The sequence below is a fragment of the Cheilinus undulatus genome, linkage group 6 (assembly GCF_018320785.1).
Source record: "Cheilinus undulatus linkage group 6, ASM1832078v1, whole genome shotgun sequence".
Classification (NCBI taxonomy): Eukaryota; Metazoa; Chordata; class Actinopteri; order Labriformes; family Labridae; genus Cheilinus; species Cheilinus undulatus.
This window is the reverse complement of record NC_054870.1, coordinates 39,461,226-39,486,598: the sequence shown is the minus strand read 5'-3', so window position 1 is coordinate 39,486,598 and position 25,373 is coordinate 39,461,226. Positions and strand designations below refer to the sequence as shown.

At 38.2% G+C, this 25,373-nt stretch overlaps 2 protein-coding genes across 5 annotated transcripts; one reads left to right on the top strand and one right to left on the bottom strand.

Annotated features, from left to right (window-relative positions):
• Window positions 1–83: 83 nt before the first annotated feature.
• On the bottom strand, window positions 84–7,100 carry LOC121511055 (cytochrome c oxidase assembly protein COX15 homolog). The gene is made up of 9 exons (XM_041789565.1): window positions 6,907–7,100; window positions 4,288–4,475; window positions 4,076–4,198; window positions 3,626–3,812; window positions 3,374–3,541; window positions 3,184–3,265; window positions 2,780–2,934; window positions 2,557–2,670; window positions 84–510 (listed from the first exon to the last, which is right to left on the bottom strand). The coding sequence occupies exons 1-9, from the start codon at window positions 6,979–6,981 to the stop codon at window positions 379–381; spliced, it is 1,224 nt and encodes a 407-aa protein (XP_041645499.1). The 5' UTR covers window positions 6,982–7,100; the 3' UTR covers window positions 84–378.
• Window positions 6,623–24,731, top strand: cutc (cutC copper transporter homolog (E. coli)). 4 transcript variants are annotated; one of them, XM_041789567.1, is made up of 9 exons: window positions 6,623–6,697; window positions 7,613–7,691; window positions 8,859–8,918; window positions 9,014–9,223; window positions 12,860–12,895; window positions 13,097–13,230; window positions 13,360–13,387; window positions 13,476–13,581; window positions 24,023–24,731. In XM_041789567.1, the coding sequence occupies exons 2-9, from the start codon at window positions 7,622–7,624 to the stop codon at window positions 24,132–24,134; spliced, it is 756 nt and encodes a 251-aa protein (XP_041645501.1). In that variant the 5' UTR covers window positions 6,623–6,697; window positions 7,613–7,621; the 3' UTR covers window positions 24,135–24,731. The 4 variants fall into 4 exon arrangements, with proteins under 4 accessions (XP_041645501.1, XP_041645500.1, XP_041645502.1 ...); XM_041789566.1 differs by lacking the exon at window positions 6,623–6,697 and adding an exon at window positions 6,787–6,866; XM_041789568.1 differs by lacking the exon at window positions 6,623–6,697 and adding an exon at window positions 7,392–7,508.
• Window positions 24,732–25,373: the final 642 nt, after the last annotated feature.

Here is a 25,373-nt window from a genome sequence, read left to right as displayed (position 1 = left end):
ATTCCTTGCAAAACAAGAAAAAACAACTCACAGTGAGATGTCATCCTCTGATCACAATGTGTATCCACAAATGGCCCAGTCAATTCCTCGCTGACAGCCTTGATTTATTCTTGTAATTTCAGTCACAACAGCCCTGCTTTAATAAATGTGATGATTTTATGTCAACACATGAGGAATTTTTTTTACAACCACAGAAGTGAGCCTTCAACAAATGCATAAAAAAACAGTGTAAACTGAAAAATAGAATTCAGTGCTTTGCACCTCCACTCTCTTATTTTATTTTCTTCCCAAATGTCTCATCAAGTTGATGCTTCTGACTCTTAAAGGGCCTGAGGTGTGGCTAGTGGGGATTGGATTTGTCCATAAAGGAACAGACATTTACTTGGGCATCTTGCGGAGCTCTGCCAGGACCCAAATGGCCAATGAAAGAAGAGCAACAGAGCCAGACTGGTGAGTCGCTGCCAGTGGAGTGGGGACGTACAACAACAGGGTGCTGATACCCAGGGCAACCTGAGAAGCACAAACATGCAGTTTTTAGCAATACGGTAGAACACTGATCATCAACTGGAGGCCCAGGGGCTACATTAAGGCACCCCACAACTTTCCATCCAGCCCCCCAGAAGATTTAGCAAATTCAGAAGATGTGCAGAGGAAAAAATACATTGTGGTATTAAGGGTATCTTTTCTTTATTTTTTTTAATCCCTGCAGATATTAAAGTAACCCCAAAAATATGAGATTAAACAGTTTTTTAGAAGATTGGCTAATGTTAGACATTTTGACTAACTGGAGGAAGGAAGAGCCTGTGTTGCAGCACATGCACACAACCACATGCACACAACCAGATGCATAGACCTGTTCAAGTTTGCACACATGAACTATTGAGGAGGTTATTTAATCACTTAAAAAATCTTGTAGCCTGTGGGCAATGACTTCAGTCTCTGTGCTGACAGCGCACTGCTAAAAGTATCTGAGCCGCTCACTCACAGAAGGATACAGGTCAGTGTGCTTCAAACTTTTTACAGTTTTATGCGTTGAGTACTTGCACAAACTGTAGACTTGGTCTCATAAACGGTTGCTTTAGTTTTGTACTTATGATTTATTTTCCACACATCTGTGTGCAGTCACTGCAAAGAATCATCCGCACGCAAAGGTTGAGCAATTACATGGCAATTTTCCTTTTTTACCCCTTTACAGAAAGATTGACAGCCTCCTGCAGAGTAAAAACAATGATGAGAGCAGCTGGTGAGCACTCAGTAGCATTTCTGAGATCTCACAGCAAACTTAAGCTAAGTGATCAGCTGTCTGGCTCAATTTAAGTCCTAAATAAAATCCATTATATTTGTTTCTTAGTACTATTCTTTACATAGGAGTTAATAAATGATGATTAACCTTAATAAAGTCTGCTATATTACCATTTCATCTCTATTATTTAGGAGTTAAATCAGTCTGACATTTTCGGATGCTCTACACACATTTGCAGATTGCATCATTGCAGCTGGCGGAGGAGGATGCAATTGTCATCAATTTGTCCTTTCTTGTTTCATTTTTATAATTCAATATATTGAATTCAGTGCTTGTGAGTCTGAATGGTAGACTAGAACGGACTAAGCTGTGCAGGCATGGACACTGCATAAGCACACAGCGATGATTAAAAATCCTGTGAAGCAGACAAAAATTTGCAGGGCTCCACAGTTCAGCTTTTTAACACCTTGTTATTGGCTATGGTCCTTAAACTACGTCACAGTTTGATATTGAAAATACTCTTAAAACAGTAATTGATATCTGAAGTGGCACAGTTCTTAGTTGCTTGCTTGCAGACTGTGATTTTGCTCCACTGTTGCTGCTTAAAAAAATATGGCATGAGGAGTAAACACTGTGCTGCTCGGTTCATCTGTCTTCCACTGCCTTTAAAAAGTGCAGAACCTCAAAGATTGCTCTTTTTATGAAATATTAGTTGGGAAAAGGCCTTTTTGTAAATTAATACTAATACAATCGTATTCAATTATATTATTTTACAAATACTAAAGAGAAACTTAAAATGATAGGTTGTAAAATGGCATGATGGAATATTTGATCCTGTCCTTCAAAATGAAGGACAGCAAAAACATCTAGCGCAACCTCTGCTCATCAGCCCATTCCTGATTAAAGATGCCATTTTCGGCATCAACTTAACAGTTCAGGTGCTTTGAGAGTGTTTTTCACTGCTGGAGAATTTTTTTAAAAAGGACTGTTTTCTTTAAGTGTTTTTCACCAATCAAGATGCAGCATATTTACATCAACATGACATGAAGGCCCCAGAAATATTTGGCTTGAATATCTCAATCACCGCCTTGCGGGACTGAGTTCACTGCCATAGGCTAAAAATAAGGTGCATTTTAAAGAAAATAAGTACGTCTAAACAATAATAAAAAAAGGTTCCTCTAATCTAGTTTATTTAACAGTCTAACCAACACAGTGTCTGCATAGACATTAGCTGGCCCTTGTACAAATGTAGTTGATGACCCCTGCTGCAGGATAAAAGAGTTTATGTGTTTCCAGTCTGACTGATAGCATACCTGACCATAGGCCATTGCTGTGAGGAGGCTGATGGCGATCTTTGCCCGCCTGGGCAGCAACATCCTCCTTGAGAACAGATAGAGTCCTGTAATCGCTGTCAAGGAAGAAATTGCCTAGAAAGACACAAAAAAGATCATTAACCTTTGATAAGTCAAATATCTCTCCTTACATAAAAACCTGTCCTCTGCATGTTTTTTTTTGTTACATAAAATGATAACATACCAAAACTCTGTGGTCAAACTGCACCGTTGTTGGATTTTCAAAAAAGTTCTTGAGAGTTGGGGAAAAAGCCAGGAGGTCATCAGGGATCCATCGTTCTCCCATCTTAGGAAAAGAGTTATAAACCAGCCCAGCATCCAAACCAGCCACAAAGGCACCTGAGTAACAGTATTTGTAAAATGATTAGAAATGTGTCTGAAAACACATAATTTATACTGTTATCTAAAAAGCCTGCGGTATTACATACTATGCACTTAGTCTCTGAATATGCCCTACAGGAGACAGTAATGTACTCCCTTGACTCCAAATGTACAGCTGAAAGCACTCAAACAATTGTAAAGAATTTCTGACAGGAAGGCCTTCAGATATGATGGGAAGTATGTTAGTGAAATGCATTTAGTCTGTACCTGAAAGTGCAGTAAGGAAGACCAGACCACCAGTTCCCTTTGCAAACCTCCTGAGCTGCATTATTCGTTTGGTTTCTGCAATCTGTGAAAGAAATACCCATAAAAAATAGAGTTATAAATCCTGTTACCAAAGACTGAAACAGAAACTACAGTCTTCATTTTGCCTGGAGGGAAGGAACGTTCCCTGTACCTTGTGCACAGGCAGCAGCAGAGTAAGGCCTGTCCACAGACTGGCACAGTAGAGCAACAAGGCAGAACCGAGGTGAGCACTGAGGCGATACTGGCTGACACGAGGGATGTCATAAGATTCAGGCTTCTCCTCTAGACCACTTTTAACCATGTACCACCCTAGAAGGCCCTGAAATCACACACATGATTATGAAATCTAACATAAAGAATGACGAAACACTGATCTCTTCACCAAAGCTGTCCTGAGCCTTGCCTGGAAGAAGACAAATCCACAGAGTCCCAGCACTTTCCCCTTCATGGAGCGATTGAAGTATCCTTTCCTCCAGAAGTAAATGGTGGGGAGGATGTATGCAAGTCCGACCAGCCTGCCCCACATGCGGTGACCCCACTCCATGTAGAAAATAAACTTAAATTCTGGCAGAGTCATGTCATGATTCATTCTGGGAAAAACAGAAAACCAACAGATAATTTATCTTTAAATCTAAGACACAAAAAAACAAGTTCAGAAGCACAGATCTAATCAGAGAAGAGTAAAAATAGAATGAAAAACGTTGAGAGAGTTGAATACAGGCTTAAACTTAGTGATGTCCATCAGTCAGTCAATTTCAAAGCTAAAGCAGGTTAAATATCCTGTTGGTGATAAGGTATCTTAAACTATGCTAGCTTGAATGTTGACAGTGTCAAAGAAAAGACCAGACCTTACATTTTGAACTCAGGAAACTGCTGGTACTTTGCAAACTCTGCCTCCCACTCTGCCTGTGACTGCGGTGGCTTCATCTCCCTCACCAGATGCCAGTCAACCATGGAAAGCCCAGATTCTGTTAACCTGACCGAAACAATGCACATTTACAGTAAGTGCATGGCAACACTTAACAAAATAATGGCTTTAATATAGAAAGTAAAGGCATTTTTTACCTTGTGACACCTCCCAAGACGACAGCCCCCACCACCAGCCCGCTGCAGCCGAGTAACCAGCGACCCACTATGCGATTTGTGGCGGCGTTGGGGATAGCAGCTGCTGCTGGGGTGGAGGAGGCTCCCACCTCCGCTGTGATGGTGCTCTGATTCCTTTTTATAAGCCATCGTCGTATTTGAGGACTTCTCTAATTAGAAAGAGGAGAAAAGAGTTTAAATTAAACTGGACAACAAATCTTCATCTGCATATATAACCCTTGCAAACACAGCCCAGTCACCTAGTATTTAATCTTTAAAAACTGTTATTTTACTGCAGGGAGATACTTTAGAAACAAAGTCATTCAGAGACCTTGTTCCATGGCAAATGACTTTTTTTTTCTTTATTTTATGTTGCAGCCTGATGCTACAGTAAAAAAAATACTCTTTGATTAATTACAAATTAAAAAAAATTGAAATATCACATTTAAAGAAGTATTCAGATGCTTTGCCAAGACACTTGAAAATTAGCCCTTATTAATAAGACAGTTGACCAGGAACCCATCAGTCACTCTGACTAAGCTCCAGAGATTTGTCTGTTGAGATGGAACAAAGTTCCAGAAGGACAACCTTTGTCGCAACCCTTCACCAGTCTGGGCTTTATGGCAGAGTTGCTAGACGGAAACCTCTCCTCAGTGCAAAACACATGAAAGCCTGCTTTCTAAAGCAGTAGAGAGAGTTAAGATCTCAGTTTATTTATATTTTTTAGATGAAAGAATCATAAGTTGGGCACATAGACTCGGGTGGACAGTGTGGGGTCGGGGTCCTATGTTCTGTATGATTAACAGAACAGTCTTGTCCGCCTGGGTGATGTCTAGAGACACTGTTTTATCAGCATTGAGCTGTAAGTAATGGTCCGCCACCCAGTGTCCAACAGAATTTATACAGTCTAGAAGCTTAAACATCCTTGAAGTCCCACATGATTGAAATGTAAAAGTATTTGTAGGACATCAGTGTACAGATGATATGCTATATGAAGGCTATGTATGATTTGTCCTAGGGTAGTGGTGTCAAACTCAAGGCCCAGGGTCCAAATCTTGCCAAATCATGGTACAGTTATACCCAACCTGCAAGATCATATCATATTTTCATTATAACTGGCACACCAGTATGAGATCTGCAGATTTCCTCCAGTATAATAATGTAAACTTAACCTTGATGATTTCAAAAATTAAAGAGTAAAAATGTTAAATTAAAAAGGCTGGATTTTGGGAAAATAAACTAATTTTGGTTTTCATTTCATATTTTCAATTTTGCGTCTCACAAGCCTAACTGATGACTTTTTATTTCATATTTTGACCTTTAAAATGAATAATTTTGTCTTTTTACCCCATAGTTTGACATTATACAGCCTATTCACAAAATTTAGTTTTAAGTCTTTTTTTTTTACTTTTAGATTTACAATTTAAAAGTTCTACTCATATTTTGACCTTTAAAACCCATAAATTTGAATTTTCTCACATTTACACCTTTTGAACTCATGATTTCAACTTTTATCTCATATTTTGACATTTAAAAATCATGATGTGAATTTTATCTCATATTTTCACCTTTTATCTCAGATTCTGAGCCTTAAACTTATCTTTCTGACTTTGTTTAATCTCAGAATCATTTATCATCTACTACTACTAAGGTCTTTCCCACAATTCAAAATGAACATGGTGAAAATGAAGTTGACAGTTTGTGATGAAATTAAATGTTGACATACACATTAAGATTCCGACCCCTGTTGTGATTGAGTTTGACACCCCTGACCCTGGGGAAGAAACTATATGGAAAAGCAATGGCCCCAGCAGACAGCCCTTTGACACACCAGATGACAGGAGAGGGCTCAGTTTCAATAGACTTTAACATACTGTGATGACAAGTTCTACATGAGGGACTTAAGGATAACAATTTCAGCAGACAGTTTTGTAGCTGACTGTTGAAGAAAAGTTTGAAAATTGAGCTATATAGCAGAATACATTGAATGATTGCCTTCTTTTACATCCAAAGTTAAAATTTGTTTTGGGATTGCTTGTGTGAGGCTTTTTTGCCTTTTACAGTTTTGAAACAAGTCAGTCCTGTCACTGACAATTAGGTAGTCAGGCAACTAGAAAAAGAAAGCGTTGTGAAAGTTCTAATTGATTGGTCAATTAAGTCTATTTGACAAAAAGGTGACACATTTTTACAGGCACGATTGCGCTACATTTCAACAATGGATATATTCAGGTTAAAAGGTGATCAATTACACAATATCTTTTATAAACCCAGTTATGTACCCGCTGTTACGTCGATTTGACACTAGGATGATGACGGGGTTAAGTGAGGTTAATTCAGCTGTGTGGTTAACTGATATATGAGGACGTGACTGCTACTGTGAACAACTGGCTAGGTAACGTAAACTAACCTAGGTGATTGCTTAAACGATAAAACATCAATAGTGAAAAATCCACGGAGGCTGTCAGGTGATTACGCTTCTCGAAGATGTCTAGCAAGTCGCGCTTCAATTCGTAGCAGAAATCATTTACTTTCAGTGGCTGACCTTTTCCATGTCTATGCTGGTAAGCTAATGCTAGCAGCTAACGTTAGCGTCGTACTCACATTGCTGTGCTGAAACCCTTTCCCTGCGTGTCTGCAGCTGCAAAAGATCGATGTCCGTACGGAAGAGAGCAACATTGTTCTCTAATCCTAATGTTTAGAGGTGATAAGATGACCCAGAAGTGTTGCTGTAAAAGATGAACTTAGGTAAAAGCTGCCACAGGCTGTTACAAAACCATGTTTCCTAACTGTAACCTCGTGACGTCACAAAACACATGTAATGATGATTACTTTATATGTATATATTTTTCAATTTATATATCAGAATATGACACCTTTCTTAAAAATTGAGAAAATGCATTAATCTGTTATTTTATTTGTCTTTTAAATTATTTTAAAGAAACGGGATTTTTGGGTGGAGAGGGCACGCTTCATACTCTGGCGTATCCTGCATGGGCGGCTACCCTTTCCTCCTAGCATCATAAGCTTAGCATTTACTGCACCGCCCAGTCAGGAAACCGCGTTTTAATATTCATCCAACCGGAAAACTCTTATCCTCTTCAGTGTTTGGCTGTTGAAGCTAAAGCTGTTTAATGACTATAAACACATATTGATTGCATGTACCTTAGTAGGGGCTAATAAATCGATAGGAGTGGACTTGACAGGTAGTTGTTGTGAGTCAAAACTGCTTGCTAAACATGAGTGCACCAAAACTATTTACTTGATAATGAGTGTTTGTGTCCATATCTGTCTCTGTCTCACTGTCTAGACTGTCAGTATGGCAGAGGGGTTTTTAATGGAGGTGTGTGTGGACTCCGTGGAGTCGGCTGTCAATGCTGAACGAGGAGGTTGGTAATAATGTGAAATGTGCTGTTGCGCTTTTTATTTGTCCTTTTATCCTCCCTTTAAAATTCCACGGAAGAGACAATAGAAGAAGTTCTGCTCTTTTTTATTTAGTTTTACCCTAAGCTAGAGGAAGAAAAAGTTTGAGTGCAATATGACTCAACAAAGTGTGTCTTAAAGGTCTTATCTTTATTTAGCAACATGATATTTTATTCTTAAAGGTCACGTATCATTTAAGTTATACACAGCTTCAGAAAATAAAAAATCACTGGTCTTTTACAAGTAGGGAAAGGCAGGGAATGGCTTGGGGCCTCTTGATCCTAGGGGGGTCTAAGGTAATATTAAAGGTGTTCATCAGATATGAGGTACATGTCTTAAGTTACTTTCAGTGATTAAGATATTTATTTATTTAACCTTTTCAGTGTCAATAATCATTAGGTTTCCCTAATTTACAATATACTCGGGATACAAAAAGGACAATATATCTGCCAATGCTCTGCCAAGAGGTGACAAAGCTCTGTTGGTGATTTATATGCCAGATTTTAGTATGTCCTATAGTTCTCTGGCTCTCCTACCTTCAAAGAAAAGCTTTAAAATATTATTTCCCCTCGCTATAATTGCTTTTAGCCTCATATAGGTAACAAATGACCAAAAATTGCCCCTGAAAAACTGAGAGACCACTGCAAAAATATGCTATTCTGTTGTTCTCTGGTTCTCTTTATTATAGATGTGTGCTTGAGTAAAATGGTCATTTTTGTTTTGCACATACAATTTCTCCCAGTTTTCAATAAAATCTCCTCATTGATGGATTTAACTGAAGAAAATGACAACTTTTTAAAAAAGATGCATGTCTTTTCACATTACATTACTGCATTAATGGAATGAAAACAATTCAATATTTATGTAAAAAACAAGACTGCTTGTGCTTTAATGCAGGATGAGTTCAAGGATCAGTATTTGTTGTATTAATCCTGGTTTTAATCTGAATTTTCTTGGTGACATTATGCCACTTACAGCCAGTATTATAGGTTTACCTCTGTTGACATTCAGCAGACGCTGAAAGAGAATGGCTTCCCTGCATGGAGAAATGCCTATTTAAGGAACATGTAGAGTGGTCTGTTTGATTTTCCACATCTGTACGTCCAGTAATGAACATTTCTTTCCCCTGACAGGTGCAAGTCGACTTGAGCTATGTTCAAGTCTTCTGGATGGGGGGCTTACTCCCAGCTTAGGTGAGCAGAGCTCTGTTCTGTTTACATCACACACAAACCCAAACACTGAAGTTCTGCCTAAACCCTAACATACCACCATGTTATCTTCCCCAAAGGTCTGCTGCAGGTAGTGAAGCAGTATGTCAAAATTCCAGTCTATGTCATGATCCGGCCCCGTGGTGGGGACTTTCTGTACTCAGACCAGGAAGTGGAGGTGATGAGGAAGGACATAGAGCTGATGAAGAGCCACGGGGCTGATGGACTGGTCCTGGGAGTTCTCACAGAGGATGGACGGGTGGATGCAGAGCTCTGTATGGAGTTTCTGGGTAATGCCTCCTTGGAGTTATCTTTTGTGTATGTAAGCCTCTAAAGATAAAAACAAGATTCTCCTCTCACAGTTCACTATATTGAATCACACCAAACCATAAAAACAATTTTAAAGATATACTATTCAGAGAAGATATATCCTACAGACAGGCATTATAGGTTAGTCTTTCTAAATCGTCACATTCCTTCTTAAAATTTCTGCAAACCAAAAAGCTCTTACATAAAATTCAATTTCCAAATAGAACTTTAACACAGCAGCTCTGTTCTGTCGAGGAGCTTCAGGGGTCTTTTTTGATGCAAGTGGCATACTGGAACACCTAAATTGAATTTAGTCTTGATTTTATTAGAAGCAAATGTCCTTTTTATGCCATTAAATTAAAAGAAAATATGAAATTTCTTTAAAAATAAAGTTTCAATGAGACTATTTTAGACCCAATTCAGAACCAAGATAATCATTTTCTTTACTCTAAGGTAAGGTCTTCTAAAAATAACTTTTAAAAATATCTCACCTCATACGCCCTCAAACATTCCACCTAAGTAACTAGCATAAAAGCCCTCTGAGTCTTGTGTTTTGATAAATCACTTATTTTTTATTACGGAATATAACCAATACTGTTGAAATATGTGATGACCTTGAAGTTAAAGTTCAAAACTTAATGATATGGTTTCTGTGTTCACAGTGTTCTCAGAGGTATATTGGGTATGGCTATTGAACAAGACTAATGCTGTAATAGAATTTTATTGAACATAAACATTAGTCAGTGTCTTTCTCATTTAATACATTTGCAATCAAAATGATTCATTCCCCATTGAAAATCAGGTTTATTGTGAAAATATAAAGTCTTTCTGCTTTTTTGCTATGAACAAATCAAAAAAACACAATTCATGGCAAGCATCTTTTATACTTAGTAGAGCAACCTTTAGCTTTATGACCTGCTGCAAACGAGATGCATAGCCAGACACCAGCTTCTGGCAGTGTTCCTGAGGAATCTTAGCCCATTCCTCATGTTTAATGCACTCCAGGGTTTTTCACAACCTGCCTTCTCAGATATCTGGTTGCAGCCATTGATAGCTTCCTTTTTTTTGCCCTGTCCAGGAGGTGTAACCAATGTTCCTGTAACTCTGAACTTGTGAATTATGCTCCAGTGGTGTCTCTTGGAACATTCAGTGCCGTAGCTGCCTTTTTGTATCTTGTTCCGTGTTTGTGAAGGGCAATGATCTCTTCTCTCAACTTTTTGGGCCATTCTTTTGAATTTGCCATATTTCTCATTTGCAGTCAAACATGATACTCAACAAACCCCTCACATTTCAGGTATTTAATGTGTTCCAGGTCAAGCAATCCTGGTGCAAATAATGAAGCCCTTGATTAGCTGCATCAGGTGTGCTTAAAACAACACTGTGATTGTATATTTGAGCTTAGTGAAGGATTCTGTTCAGGGGTTGAACAATTTTGAGACCGGAGAAGTCATTTTTAGTTGCATTTTTATTTAAATTTGGGGAAACCACTTGAATCATTCATTGTGTTGATCTATCTCAATTCCTTTTGTTTGATTTTTTTCATTGCAATCAGCTTAAAGTCTGTACATTTTCACAATGAACCTGATTTGCCATGGGGATTGAATAATTTTGATTGGAGCTGTATACTCCCCTTCTGCATCAACACAGCGCTTCAGGTCTTCCACTGATCAAAGCAGCACAGTACGTCTTTTCAGACAGTTGTCTCTGAACCTCTGTCGTTCTTTTCTGAACTTCTGACACAGACTCTAAACGTGGTTCTTTGAGCACAGAATTGATCTTAGCAAAAAGGGAAAAGTCACACATTGCTAGATCAGGTGAATAAGGAGCGTGATAAAGCACTGTGATTTGTCTTTGGGCCAATTGCTTTTCCGAGAGAGCAGTGTGAGCTGGCACATTGTCTTGATGAAGAATGAAACCATTTTTTTTTTTTTTTACAATCGTGGTCTCTTTCTTCAGACTTTTTTCACAGTTTTTGTCCAAACTGTTTGTATTAGTGTTGATTCACTGTGACTCTTCTGGAACTCACTCAAATTATACCCTTTTTTGAAAAATAAATGAAAAACGATCAAAATGGCCTTGAATTTAGACTTTTTTTGTCGTGCTTTCTTCAGCCTTGGTGAAGATGGTGTTTTTCAATGGATTGATAGCTGTTCTGTCTCAGGATCATTGTGGAAGATCCAAGTTTCATTGCATGTAATTACTTCGACAAAGTTCTTGTTTCCTTCAGTTTGTTCCAAAATGTCTCCAGCCTTAGTCCTTTGGTCCGAAGTCAGAACTTTGGCACACACTTTGGACATGATCAAATTTCCATGCAGAATTTGCCAAACTGTCTCTTTATCAATGGAGACCGTTTCTGCTATCATTTTTATACTGAGTCATCCATCTTTTTGAACAGTTTGTTAAATGTTTTCAGAAGTTTTTGATGTACATGGGTGCTTAGAATGTTCATCATCTTGGACATCCTCTCTGCCTTTACTAAATCTTTTGTGCCATTCAAACACATGTGCAGTGTTTCCCATACACCTCAGTTTATGCACCAGAAGATTTGGCCGCTGTTTTGTTCAATTTCACCAAAAAATTCAAGTTGATACATTGCTCAACTTTTAAGCTTATCATTTTTTGACACCTTAGCAAAAACAGGTGCATTTTAAGCAGTAGCTAGCAGTGAACTAAAGATGACACTTATTGGAAACTTACAGCAGTTGTGCATGAACACCCTGCCTTTCATATATAATCCTCGGTGTGGTTGTGAACCTCGTGGTTTTATCCTCATAAGCGCAGTCTCATTATATAATAGGCATACCTCATATATAACAGAATTTTTCATTTTAAAACTAATGTAGAAATCTTGGTGCAACAATTCTACAAATGGTAGCTTAAATCCCTCTAAATCTTGCTTATACAACGTGTGGCTATCATAGATGTTTAAAAATATAAGAACAAAAATGTGATTAAACTCAAGAAAGGTCTGCGTGCCCTGCAAAACAAACAACATTTAACATATCACACAGTCTATTATAGCAGTATTGATACAAAAAAGCATATGTATTTCACAGAGCCTAAAAAGTTACATGGAGGGTGTTAATGGCCTCACAGTTAGGTCTAGCATATATGGGAAGGCTATAGTCTTCCAAGTGGGCTTCTGGAGTTTAAATTCAACATTTGGCTCTTTTCCTGCATGTCATTTCCCTCTCTCGCCCACCGAGTTCCTTTTCTATCAACTGTTTTGTCAAATGAAGGCATAAATAAGAAAAACAAGTCTTAGAAATGTTAAAACCACACGGTACAGTCCTTAAAAAGTCTTGAAACTGTAATTTTAGCTTGATGTTGCAAAAAGGCTGAGTCATGCTTACTGTAAGTAACCCCTCTGAGTCTTAAAGAGTGACAATCCCTAACTTTATTATGGCAGTTATGCAATAGATCTTATAAAACAAAGTCAATGTTTCAGTCTTTCAGTACATCTATACAGCAGGAGGCACTAACAAACAAGTGACCAGATGTAAAGATATGCATGTCTGTGCCCACTTCTTTCTATTACTGGACCCTTATATTGATGTATCTGGTTTCAGGCTTTGTATAAGAATAATTTTCTTTTAATAACCTTTTTTTCTCACCAGCTGCAGCCCGACCTTTACCTGTCACCTTCCATAGAGGTAATATTTCTTCCTTTTCTCTCTTCTACTCTTAGAACCTTACATTCATTTTCACTCACATATATTACCCTCATACTTGAATATATAAGATTTACAGTACATTCAGAATAGCTGACCTTTAGGGTCCAGAAAGACTTAACTGTATACGTTACTGCATCTGAATGACTGTTAAAATGAAAACATGATATTGATCTTCTGCAGCTTTTGATATGGTTCATGACCCAGTGGTTGCTCTGGAGACACTGGTTTCATTAGGAGTCCAGCGCGTGCTAACAAGCGGTTGTGACACCTCAGCTTTGGAGGGACTCCCTATTATTAAACGTCTCATTGATCAAGTAAGCATAAAGTACAGTATGCAAAGACACCCTGTGAGAAGGTGTAAAGCTTATAATTGATGTTGTGTTGTACTAATGAGCAGCTTCATTATTCTGCATAACATTTTCACCTTTTGTTCCATCAAACAGGCTAAAGGGAGGATTGTAATCATGCCAGGCAAGTGCTTTTGCTTCTCTGTATGTACAGTGCTTGTGTGTTTTTCCAAGGTTTTTCTTTTTAAATCTGATTTCTTTTTCCAGTATAGGAGGCGGTATTACAGAGAGAAATCTGCAGAGAATTTTAGAGGGGTCTGGAGCCCAAGAGTTTCACTGTTCAGCCCGCTCCAGTAGGGATTCAGCCATGAAGTTCAGGTAGGTTTTTTTACATGTCAGTATACATTCTGAAAACATGAGAAGCTCTCTACCTTCTGTTTTTTTTCTGGTAGGAAAACCACACAACATGCTTGGATATTTTCAAAGAAGTCTTAAGAGCCACCTGTTTTATGCAGCCTATGGCTGCAGATAACTCTTGTTATCAGTAGAAAACATAGCTGTCATTCCTTAGTTTATTTACTCATTTATTTAGTTTTCTCTTTCTTTTGTTTGTGTTCACTTGCTCTGCCCTCATGTTGTGAGTCCTTGGCTACCTTAAATTAAGTCAAGATATCATTCAGGGATGTGAGTATTCCAGAATTATCCTGATTTCCTGATCTGAAATGACAACCCACAAGACTACCAGGCCACCCACTTACAGCATATTTGTCGACTTTTTTATTTTTTTTAATCCATTTAAGTTTGGCATTTGAGATCCATAAACTACAAGAAGAACTGCACTTGCTCTCTAAGATTGAGTAGCATCTGCATGCCCTGCTGGTAGTCAGAGAGAGATGCATCAGATGTTTCATTTCTTCTTAGATGCAAAGATCATGGTGCAATGCCACATTTTAAATTAAGAGCTTTTATTGCTGCTATTATTAAGTGTTATGCATGTAGTGGCTGCACATGTTTTTCAGGCCTAGTTTTACTCCTTGATAACAAGCCTCCTATTGCAGGCTTAACTTGTGAACGTAAATAAATTCTTAGAATGAAACATCATGTTCATAAGTAAACCTATTTAGTGTTAATCTCCTTAGTAAATAACATGTTTTTATTTTTATTAACTTAGAATAAGTCTTTTATTCAAACACAGGGAGGGTACTGGAACACCTGCAAATGCAATAACTGTCCACTAATTTAACAAACCACAGATGTAATACAGATCTGCAGCTTTTAATGTAATAATCACACAAATGTAATACGTTTCCTACAAACATATGGCAGTTGGCTACTGCAAACTTAACTATTATATTTGCAGGAAGTAAAAATCACTGTTTCTCAAAATTGAATTAACTTCCCAAAAATGTAATGTGATCATAAATAAAAGCTGTGGTCATTGTTGTAGCCTTTATACAACTGCCAGGGGGTTAAGCTCAAGGAACAACAAGAAACATAGGGGATTTTTTTGCTCGCCATGAAACAGGAAGTTTTTTCCAGAGTCTTATGACATTCATAGAGCCACAAGTCTTAGCAGAGCGAATAAAAATGTGCCAAAAGAGACTGAAAAAAAAAACTTCCTGTTTAATTTTTTTATGTAACAAATGCAATGTGAACATGAAAAATGAATGCTGTCATCACTGTTGTAGCCTTTTTACAACTGACAGGGGTTAAGTCAGCATAAGCTTAGAGTCACATCAAGAACTGTAGTTATGGCAATTGTTTTGGCCGCAATGAAACAGGGCGTTTTTTTTTCCCAGAGTCTTAAAACATTCATAGAGCCATGACTTAGCAGAAATGAAAATGTGCCAAAAGTGACGGAAAAAATGACTCTCATTTAAGGTGAACAAAAAAAATGCAGAGTCTACATTTTTGATGTGACAAATTTAATGTAAACATGAAAATTCAAAGTTGTGGCCATTCATGTAGCCTTTTCAAAACTGCCAGTGGATTCAGGTCAGCTTAAGCACAAGTCACATAAAGAAACAGTTATGGCGACTTTTGTTTGCCTTGAAACAGGATTTTTTTCCAGTCTTGAAAAATTCTGTTATGAATACTTAGATTTTTAAATAACTGGGTGATTCCAACCCCCCCCCCCCAAAAAAAAAAAACTCAGTGAAAATTCACCCTGCTCGTTTAGGGAAACTTGGTGCACTTGAGGTGGCTGCTCCCAGCTGACAGCTGGTGGTAATCAGCAAGGCTGGGAGGCTATATAGGGAGCAGGTTACTGCCCAGGTCAGTTGGGTTGTGAGTGTGTGAGAGTCAACACCATCAGTTGGCTGTCTTTGTTTTTGAGTAAAAAGAAAATTTTGTTCTGAGTGCCTTTGTGTGTGTGTGAGAGAAAAAACAAAAATATTGTTTCACTTTCTCCTACAATGACTCCCACCTATTTTGTTTGTGGGTCATATTTTTTCGTTCTATCATTTTGATAGACTTAGTGGGAGGCAGTGTGGAGACATAATCTCCTGCCACCTTTTAGAAACCCAAGACCCATTTTCTTTGTTCATGCAGTATCTGTTAGTTTCCCCACTAGCAACCTTTGTTATAAAATTGGTGATTTCTTGGGTGGCGGTTTGGGGGTGGGGGGCGTGTAACAATTGGGGGCTCGTCTGGGAACTCTGTAATAAGCCTGTTCTGACAGGTTTTTGTGTTAATCGCTGTTGAAATATTGAAAAATTGTTTGCTGCATGAATTATGGAGTTTAGTCTTGAATCATTTATTGAGAGCCCTACTTGGGAGGCACTTAATTTGTGTAAAAAGACAGAATTATTACAAATTGCTAGCCAGTTTGGCATCACGGTAAAGGCAGGCAGCAGAAAAGATGCAGTCAAGCAAGCTGTTGTCACTGGTTCGTTGGAGAAACAGATTCTCATTTATGTTCCAGAGGCCAAGTCAGAGAGTGGCGATGAAGTTGCTGATTCTGTCGAGGTCAAGGATATGGGATTAAAGCAACTAGAAATGAAGCTGAAGCTTGAACAGCTGAAAGTTGAAAAAAAAAAAAGAATGCAATTGGAACATCAGGAAAGAGGGAGTGAAAGGCAGAAAGAGAAGGACATATGATTAAAAGAACTTGAAGAGCTCAGAATAAAGTCAACTCAACAATTTATGTCTAAAGATTTTGATTCGGTGCATAATAGCAGACTTGTGCCACCGTTTAATGAAAAAGAGGTGGATGAATATTTCACACTTTTTGAGCAGGTTGCCAACACATTGAAATGGCCAGAGGAGTTCAGGCCTTTGTTACTCCAAAGTGTAATGGTAGGTAAAGCTCAAAGTGTTTATGCATCATTCTCTGTAGCTCAAAGTTCAGATTATAAGTCTGTGGAGGGTGCCATTCTCCAAGCATATAAGTTGGTGCCAGAGGCGTACAGGCAGCAGTTTAGAAAATTGAAAAAGGGTGAGACACAAACTTATGTCGAGTTTGCATTAGAAGAACAGAGTTTGTTTGATTGTTGGTGTAAATTGCAAGAAGTGAAGGATCTAGATGATTAAAAAAAATCATTCTATTAGAGCAGTTTAAACATTGTGTTCATGAGAGGGTGGCAACATATCTTAATGAACATCGAGATTTAACTCTCGAAAAAGCTGCTCTGCTGGCTGACGAGTATATACTCACCCATAAATCAACATTTCCTCCAAAGTCACCAAACACCGACACTAAACGCACAATAAAATCTCCAATCACCCCCAAACCAGGTGCTGCCCCTACTTCAAGGTCAATCACTTCAGGTCAAATTGAATGTCATTATTGCCACATCAAAGGTCACATGGTTCATGACTGTCCAGCCTTACAAAAGAAAATTGAGAAACCCAAAACAGTCGCCCTACTTGGTAGACCCATAATTAGTGAACCTTTGTTTGAGAAATTTAAATCTGTAGAAAAAGATGTGCCAGATGAGTGTAAGCCCTTTACCTCAGAGGGATTTGTGTCTCTGCCTGGAGATAATGCTCAAAAGCATCCAGTGACGATACTGCATGACACGGCAGCATCACAGTCCATCTTGTTGAGGGGTGTGTTACCCTTAACTGAAGAAATGAAAAGTGGAAACAGTGCTCTACTGCGGGGGCAGAGATGAACTGCTCGTTTAGGGAAACTTGGTGCACCTGAGGTGGCTGCTCCCAGCTGACAGCTGTTGGTGATCAGCAGGGCTGGGAGGCTATACAGAGAGCAGGTTGCTGCCCATTTCAGTTGGGTTGTGAGTGTGTGAGAGTCAACACCATCAGTTGGCTCTCCTTGTGTTTGAGTAGACAGAAAACTTGTTTTGAGTGCTTTTGTGTGTGGGAGAATAAACAAAAAATTGTTGTTTCATTTTCCCCTTACTTCAATGACTCCCACCTATTTGTTTGTGGGTCATATTTTTTCGTTCTTCTATCATTTTGATAGACTTAGTGGGAGGCAGTGTGGAGACATAATCTCCTGCCACCTTTTAGAAACCCAAGACCCATTTTCTTTGTTCATGCAGTATTTGTTAGTTTCCCCACTAGCGACCTTTGTTATAAAATTGGTGATTTCTTGGGGGGAACGTAACAATCCATAGAACCATGAATCTTAGCAGAGCAAAATAAAATATGTGTCAAAACAGACTCTGAAAAATCTACTTCCTGTTTGACAGTGAGCAAAAATCGCTAAAGACAACATTTTTCAATGCATCTTGAGTTTGAGCCGAGTTGAAAAACAAACATTTACATTTAGTTTTTGTGTTCATAAATCCCTGCAAATAGTTATTAAGTTTGCGAAGAATTGTGTTGTTATGTTTGCAGTAGGCAACCGCTTTTATATTTGTGATGTTTGTTGTTAAGGTTTGTGGGATCATACAATAAAAAATGCTGATTAGTATTACATTTGTGGTTGTTACATCTTCCCCCGAAACACATCATTTAAAACAAAGGTTGCTAATGGGGAAAACTAAAAAAAAGTTCACAGTCAAAGTGGAGGTGATTTTTAAAAGGTGGCAGGGGATTATAGCTCCATGTTGCCATACACTAGACGATTTTTAGATATGAAACCGCTTTTAAACAGTGTGAGACCACAGATATGAGGACAATTTCAAAAGATTTTTTATCTTTAATTCTCTGAACTCACACAATAGACCAGTGGTTTTCAAACTTTTTTTGCCCAAGGCACACCTAAGGTTAAGCCAAAATCTCAAGGCACACCATATTCATATCAATACAGAATAGACTTTTTAAATAATATAATAGTCAAGGTGGCCCATAAGGGGGGATAAAAGGGAGAGGTTTCTGGGGCCCAGACAACTGAGGAGGGCAAAAAGTGGCAAAAATTGGTGAAATGTGATGAAAAAACATGGCAAAATTGGGCAAAAAAGTGGCAAGACAAAGTCAAAATGGGTAAAAATTGGCCAAAGGTGCCAAAAAGATAGGTTGAAAGTGAAAAAAAACATGTTGAAAGTGTCAAAAAGATGGCGAAAATGGGTTACAAGTGGCCAAATTGGGTTAAATGTTGTAAAAAGGTGGTAAATTTGGTTAAAGTAATTAAAAAATGGGCAAAATTGGCCAAAAAAGTGGCCAAACAAATGCAAAGTGAGTGAAAATTGGCAAGAAAGTGGCAAAATAGATTACAAGTGGCAAAAAGGGTTAAAGTTGCTAGAAAGTGGTAAAAAAGGGTAAAAAGTAATGGAAAAACTGGCAAAAAATGTCCAAATAATAGCAAAAGTAGGCAAAAACCCAGTAAAAAGGTAGCAAAAATTGTGAGCAAAAATGTAGCTAAAAGTTCCAAAAAAAGGTTGCAAAAATGGGTAAAAAGTAATTGAAAATAGTTGCAAAATTGCAAAAAAAAAAAAAAGCAGCAAAATAGTTTAAGTTGTCAAAAAAGTGGCAAAATGGGTGTAAAAATTAATTAAAAGTTGCATGAATTAATAATTTCAACACCAATTTCAACTTAATAATAGCTTGCCCAATGAGGTAACTGTTAGCCAGGATGCTAGCACCGGTGCAACTGATCCAACACACTTGCACTGATATCATCAATCAATCACAGCTGGGGAGGACTTATTCTCTGGGGTTCTTTCAGGGGCCCAGCCAGATCCCCGAGACACACCTTCACTTGCCTCAAGGCACACTAGTGTGCAATAGTGTGACACACCTGCCAACCTGCCTACGACCTCACGTGATCAAGTGACTTCAGAAAAATAAAGAAAAACATGAATGTCTGTCGATACTGTCTTGCTGTCTCTCCACAACAGGCTGTCCTGGCATGCGTTACAGGTGCAGCAAAAATCATAAACAAGGGAAAGACTCAGGACAGAATCCTGGATAGAATTAAGGTACAGTTTTGATTATGGTCCTGAGCGGTGAAAGTCGGTTACTTATGATCCGTCTGGTGACGCTACCCGGTGTGCTCGCTCTCATTGGTTGTTGTGAGTACTTCGTCAGCAGCACTACGACCTAGAATTGTAAATATCAAATATGTTTGATATTTAGGATTCAGGGTCTGGGAGGCCACAACGTTATCTGGAGCAGTAAATTAATCGTGTTGACACCACACACATGCAGACTACTCAGACAAATAATCGTTTGAAACAAGGCTCAGTCGGTATACAGTTGAAACCAGAAGTTTACATACACTATATAAAAAGGCACATAAACTTTTTTTTCTCACCGTCTAACATTAAGTCAGATTAAACTTTTCCTGTTTTTGGTCAATTAGGATTACCAAAATTATTTCTATTTGCTAAATGCCAGAATAATGAGAGAAGGATTTTTTTTAGACAATTTTTATTACTTTCTTCAAAGTCAGAAGTTTACATACACCAAGATTACTATGCCTTTAAACAATTTTGGAAAGCCCAGATGATGATGTCTTTGGAAGCCTCTGATAGGTTCATTGACAACATTTGAGTTAATTAGAGGCACACCTGTGGTTGTATTTTAAGGCACACCTGAAACACACTGCCTCTTTGTGTAACATCATGGGAAAATCAAAAGAAATCAGCCAAGATATCAGGAAGAGAACTGACGACTTGCACAAGTCTGGTTCATCCTTGGGTGCAATTTCCAGATGCCTGAAGGTGCCACGTTCATCTGTTCAAACAATTATACGCAAGTATAAACACCATGGGAATGTCCAGCCATCATACCACTCAGGAAGGAGACGGGTTCTGTGTCCCAGAGATGAACGTGCTTTGGTCCAAAAAGTGCATCTCAACCCAAGAACAAAAGCAAAAGACCTTGTGAAGATGCTGGCTGAAGCTGGTAAGAGTGTGTCATTATCAACAGTCAAATGAGTCCTGTACCGACATGGGCTGAAAGGCCACTCTCCCAGGAAGAAGCCATTACTCCAAAAGAAACATAAAAAAGCCAGATTACAGTTTGCAAATGCACACAGGGACAAAGCTAAGTTAAAGCTTGGGCGCAAATGGGTTTTCCAAATGGACAATGACCCTAAGCATACTGCCAAACTGGTAACAAAGTGGCTTAAGGATAACAAGGTCAATGTTTTGGAGTGGCCATCACAAAGCCCTGATCTCAATCCCATTGAAAATTTATGGGCAGAGCTGAAAAGGCATGTGCGAGCAAGGCAGCCTACAAACTTGGCTCAGTTACACCAGTTCTGCCAGGAGGAATGGGCCAAAATTCCTGCAAACTATTGTGAGAAGTTTGTGGAAGCATATCCAAAACGTTTGACCCAAGTCATACAATTTAAAGGCAATGCTACCAAATACTAATGAAATGTATGTTAACTTCTGACTCTCAAGAAAATAATAAAAAAATGTCTAAAAAATGATCTCTCTCGTCATTCTAGCATTTAGCAAATAGAAATATCTTGCCAAAATTGGGATTAAAATCCTGTAGTGTGGCTGGCCGAATTCTATCAAAATGACAGACCAACTGAAAATTTGACCCAAAACAAGATAGGTGGGAGTCGCTTTAGGATAGTTAGAGTGAAGAAAAGAAATATTTTTGATTTTCCTCTCACACAAAAGAAACAGGCTCTCAAAGAAATACCCTTTTCAAATTCAACTCAAAGAGAGAGCCAATTGATGGTGTTGCTCCTCTGGCAAACACAACCCCACTGAACTGAGCAACAACCTGCTTCCTATAAAGCCTCTCAGGCAGCCCTGTGGTTCAGCAACAGCCCTCAGCTGGGTACAGCCATCACAGCACCCAGTTTTCTAATGAGCAGGGTGAATTCTGACCAGGTTTCTGTGAAGAAAATCACCAAAGTATTAGGGGTGAGAATCACTTGTGGCCCCAGGATACAATATCATCACAATACTTCTGCCAAAATTTGATATTATTGCAATTTTAAACATTTTGCAATACAGTGAATATTGCGATACCATATATTGAGACATATTGATATCTATACCATTTATTTTTTCAACTGTTTAGCTGATTTAGCACTAGCCTTGCCTTCATTTTTATCATATTACCTCAGTATTTAATTTTCTTGTGGTACTCCTTGCAAACCACATGTGGTCATGTCCATGTTGTTTGTGCCCTGCTTGCATTAGTAATGTCCTTCCCCTCGTGCTGCCATATTGGTTGTACTAATTTTCTCCTGCTGTATGACCGTCACCTCTGCCGACCTCACTGGTCAAAGGGTGCAACAGCATCATCAAGTGGGACAGAAAAGCAACTGATGCTATTTATCCAGTATCATAGGCTTCAGTTCATATTAGCAATTAATTTGAAAAAAAAAAATCAATACCTGGCGGATGATACAATACAATATGTGGCTGTGCAAAATATTGCGATACTATGCTGTATCGATTTTTTCCCCCATCCCTACAAATTATGAACAATAGATAGAAGGTAGAGCAATAGTACTTTATTAACCCTGAGGGAAATTCAAATCTATCCATTCATATGGCGGGCAGTTATTATGTTTTCAGGTGTAACATGTCCCCTCCACAGACTCTGCCCTTTGAGATTTTGCATCATGCATGTTACTACAGTACCACAGAAAGGACTAAACAACAGATATGCAATTTTTAAAATTCCACTGGTTACCACAGTTACTACCAGAAGTGAGCATTGCAATCTAGAATCTGACTGTTAGATGTTGCTTTCATTCACAATTTTACACACTGCACCTTTAAAACCAAAGATGTGTTTTTAGGGAGACCTTGTGTATTGCACTTTGTTTTAACCCGTTGATAAAAAAAAAACTCAATTCCAGTAAAAAGAAACTAAGATCACTTCTCCAGAGTGACCTTGTGTCACAAAAATGTGTCACATTTTGAATATGCAGAATTGTACCATTTAGCCATTCTTACAAACTTGTAAACAAAAGTTAAGTAGGTGCACACACCTTGAGTTTATATCTGTGCACCCCATGCCCATGTCCTCTAAGGCTGAAGATATACTTGCTGTTAACTACGTGGATGGGGGGGCAGGGGCATCATGGCACTGAACGTCCCCAGCATCCTAAAAAAAAAAAGACAGTGAACGCAACAGCAGAGACAAGAATGGGTGTCAGTTTGCAAGACAAACTGATAAACCAAGTCCACATGTCTTCACATCTTTATGATGTGTTATTGTTACTCCACAGAGGCTTGCATGCCTGTCAAACCAGCTGGGGCAGATAAATAGTGTTTTAAAAGTTGATGTTTATACCTGTGAAATAATAAAAATGAGACTGGTGTTGAAGTTCAATCAGTGACCTTGCAAACTGGTGATTTTCAGCTGTTACCCAACCCAGTACATCAGGGAGCATTACATCCATATGAAGGAAAATGTTGCACAAACAAAGCCTAAATGATGTGTTGTCTGGTCTCAAAACCTAAACAGGGCTGGCCTGGATAGTATTTGGATGGGAGAATTACTAGGAATAACAGATGCTATAAGTCACTATTGATTATTGATGTTAGTGTTACATTAGTTTTAAGCTCAGAATTATCACCATATTCTCTCACTATGTTTGTAGTTTACATCTCACACATCAGGTAGAGCCTCCAGTAACAGGCGTCGCATACAAGCAAGTACTGTATATATTTGTATCAGAAACACTAATGACACAGCCGGTTGCATATGCAAACCCAAGGTGAAACAACAAGTATATGCTCGGCCTATGAGGGGAAGCCTGAGTTTAACGCTGACCCATGGCTTCTTTCCTGCTTGTCATTCCCCACTCTCTTTCCCTTAGTTTCTGACTCTGTCCTATCCAAATAAAAGCATGAATGAATGTCCAAACATAGATCTTAAAAAAGGACAGAAGTAAAACTCTCCTTATGCCATAATAAACATGCATGAGCAATACATAGACTCATTGTACAAAGCTACAGCTTTAGAGATTCTGCAAGGCTAAATTAAAGCAGAAAAGCTTAAATCTTAAACTCCATTTCTGTGAGAGTGTTTGAATGAATGCAAAAAGGAAAACAAGACTATATCATTGTTATTAAAAAGAACAGAAAAGAGGTACAAATTAGTGCATGAAGTTGATCAGAATGCAGTATACTTTATGCTTGGTTTTAAATTATGTCTTTGAGAAATCACCAGATCATTTTGCCTGAGGGTGCTAAAACTATTCAATGGAAAGTATTTAAGCATTTCTTGGCATAAGTGCACAGATTTTTTTTTTTTAAGTATTTCAACATACTTAAACTTTGCTTGCATGCACATTATTCGTGCACTTTAGCATTTAAAACATTACATTTATATACATCTGTGGTATGCATGTGTTGGGGGGAATTTTTTCTGCTTTTTGCCAATCACATCTTGATTATTATTATATTATTATTATTGCAATAAAAGAGATCAAACTTAAGAATAAACTTTTGCTCTGTTGGTTTCTGTATGTATTTGTTTTCATGTGCAGGAACACGAGTGTGACAATGGGAGCGGCTTTCTCAGCACCGGAGTACGGCCTGAAGGTGGCAGATGTGTGCAAAGTCCGGACACTGAATGCTATAGCCAAAAACACGTTGTGAGCAGTTACTGTACAATCAAGACAGACAAACAGATACCTCATATGTGATTATTTGTAATTAAACTGTTATCTAATCATTTCCACTAAGGCCCAGATAGAGGATATTTCAGGATTCTCTTTCTTTCATTTTTTAATCACTGATCAACTATAAACTAATCAAAGTGTCTGTGAGGAGAGCAAAGGATAGTTCTGATTTATCAGTGTCCACATTTGTGTGGCTTCAGCAGCAATGTTATAAAGTACACAAGAAACTGCAAAATTAAAATTTCTGTTCACCTAAAATTTGGCAAAAAGCGCTGATCAGTGCTTCGGCTGATTTGAAATGTGTATTTGTACCCTTTGACATGCAAAGGGGGGTTAATTTTTGACATCACTCCTTGTTTGTAGTGGGAGATAATGCTTAGCTGTGACCTCTTGTAATATTTTTAAACAAGAACAGAAGCATAATCACTTTTTAAAGTTTTCTCAGAACTTCTGCTGAAATCCAAAAATAGTTAACAGTTTAGTGAGGTATATTTGTCCTCACCATCCTCTTCATTTGAAACAGTCTATTATTCTGCTGATTTAATAAATATGGTGCAATTATGCAGAATCATGATTCCTTCATTTAGTTGTTAATGAGTCATGTTAGTATCATTATGCTCACTATCTAATCAAGCTGATTTATTCTCCAATGTATGATGGACTCTCCTCAGTCATAGAAAAGCATGTTAGTATTTAAACAGCAAATGTCAAGCACAGCAGTATTTTAAAGGGCTTCCATAGACAGAGAGGAGTGTTAAAACATCCTTGAAACACTGCACTGCAAAGATTTGATAAGTTACTGAAATAAAGGAGTTGTAAGTTATCCCAAAATGTGAAACTATCAGAGGAAACATGAAATTAAGTTATAGAAATCAGTGACAGGCAACAGAACAGTTTTTTATTTTGATTTAAAAGAGGTTGCTGAAAGCACCTTTTTTTTTTTTACTGGAGTATTAAGAACCGACTGCTTGGTAAAGATCCAAGGGAACTACATTGCCTAAATTTTTTAAGAATTGCAGAAATCTATTTTAGTTTAAGATGACGAAGTGATTTTTAAGCTAGTAGCTGCAGTTCAGAATGAGTTATTTTAATTAGAAGCCAATGATAATATTCAGTAACAGGACTAATGTCCTTTGCTTCTTGGAAGAACTACTGTACAAGTGGTTTTACCATAAGGCAAAGGCAGACCAGCCTTTCCCAAACTTCAGTATGCTGC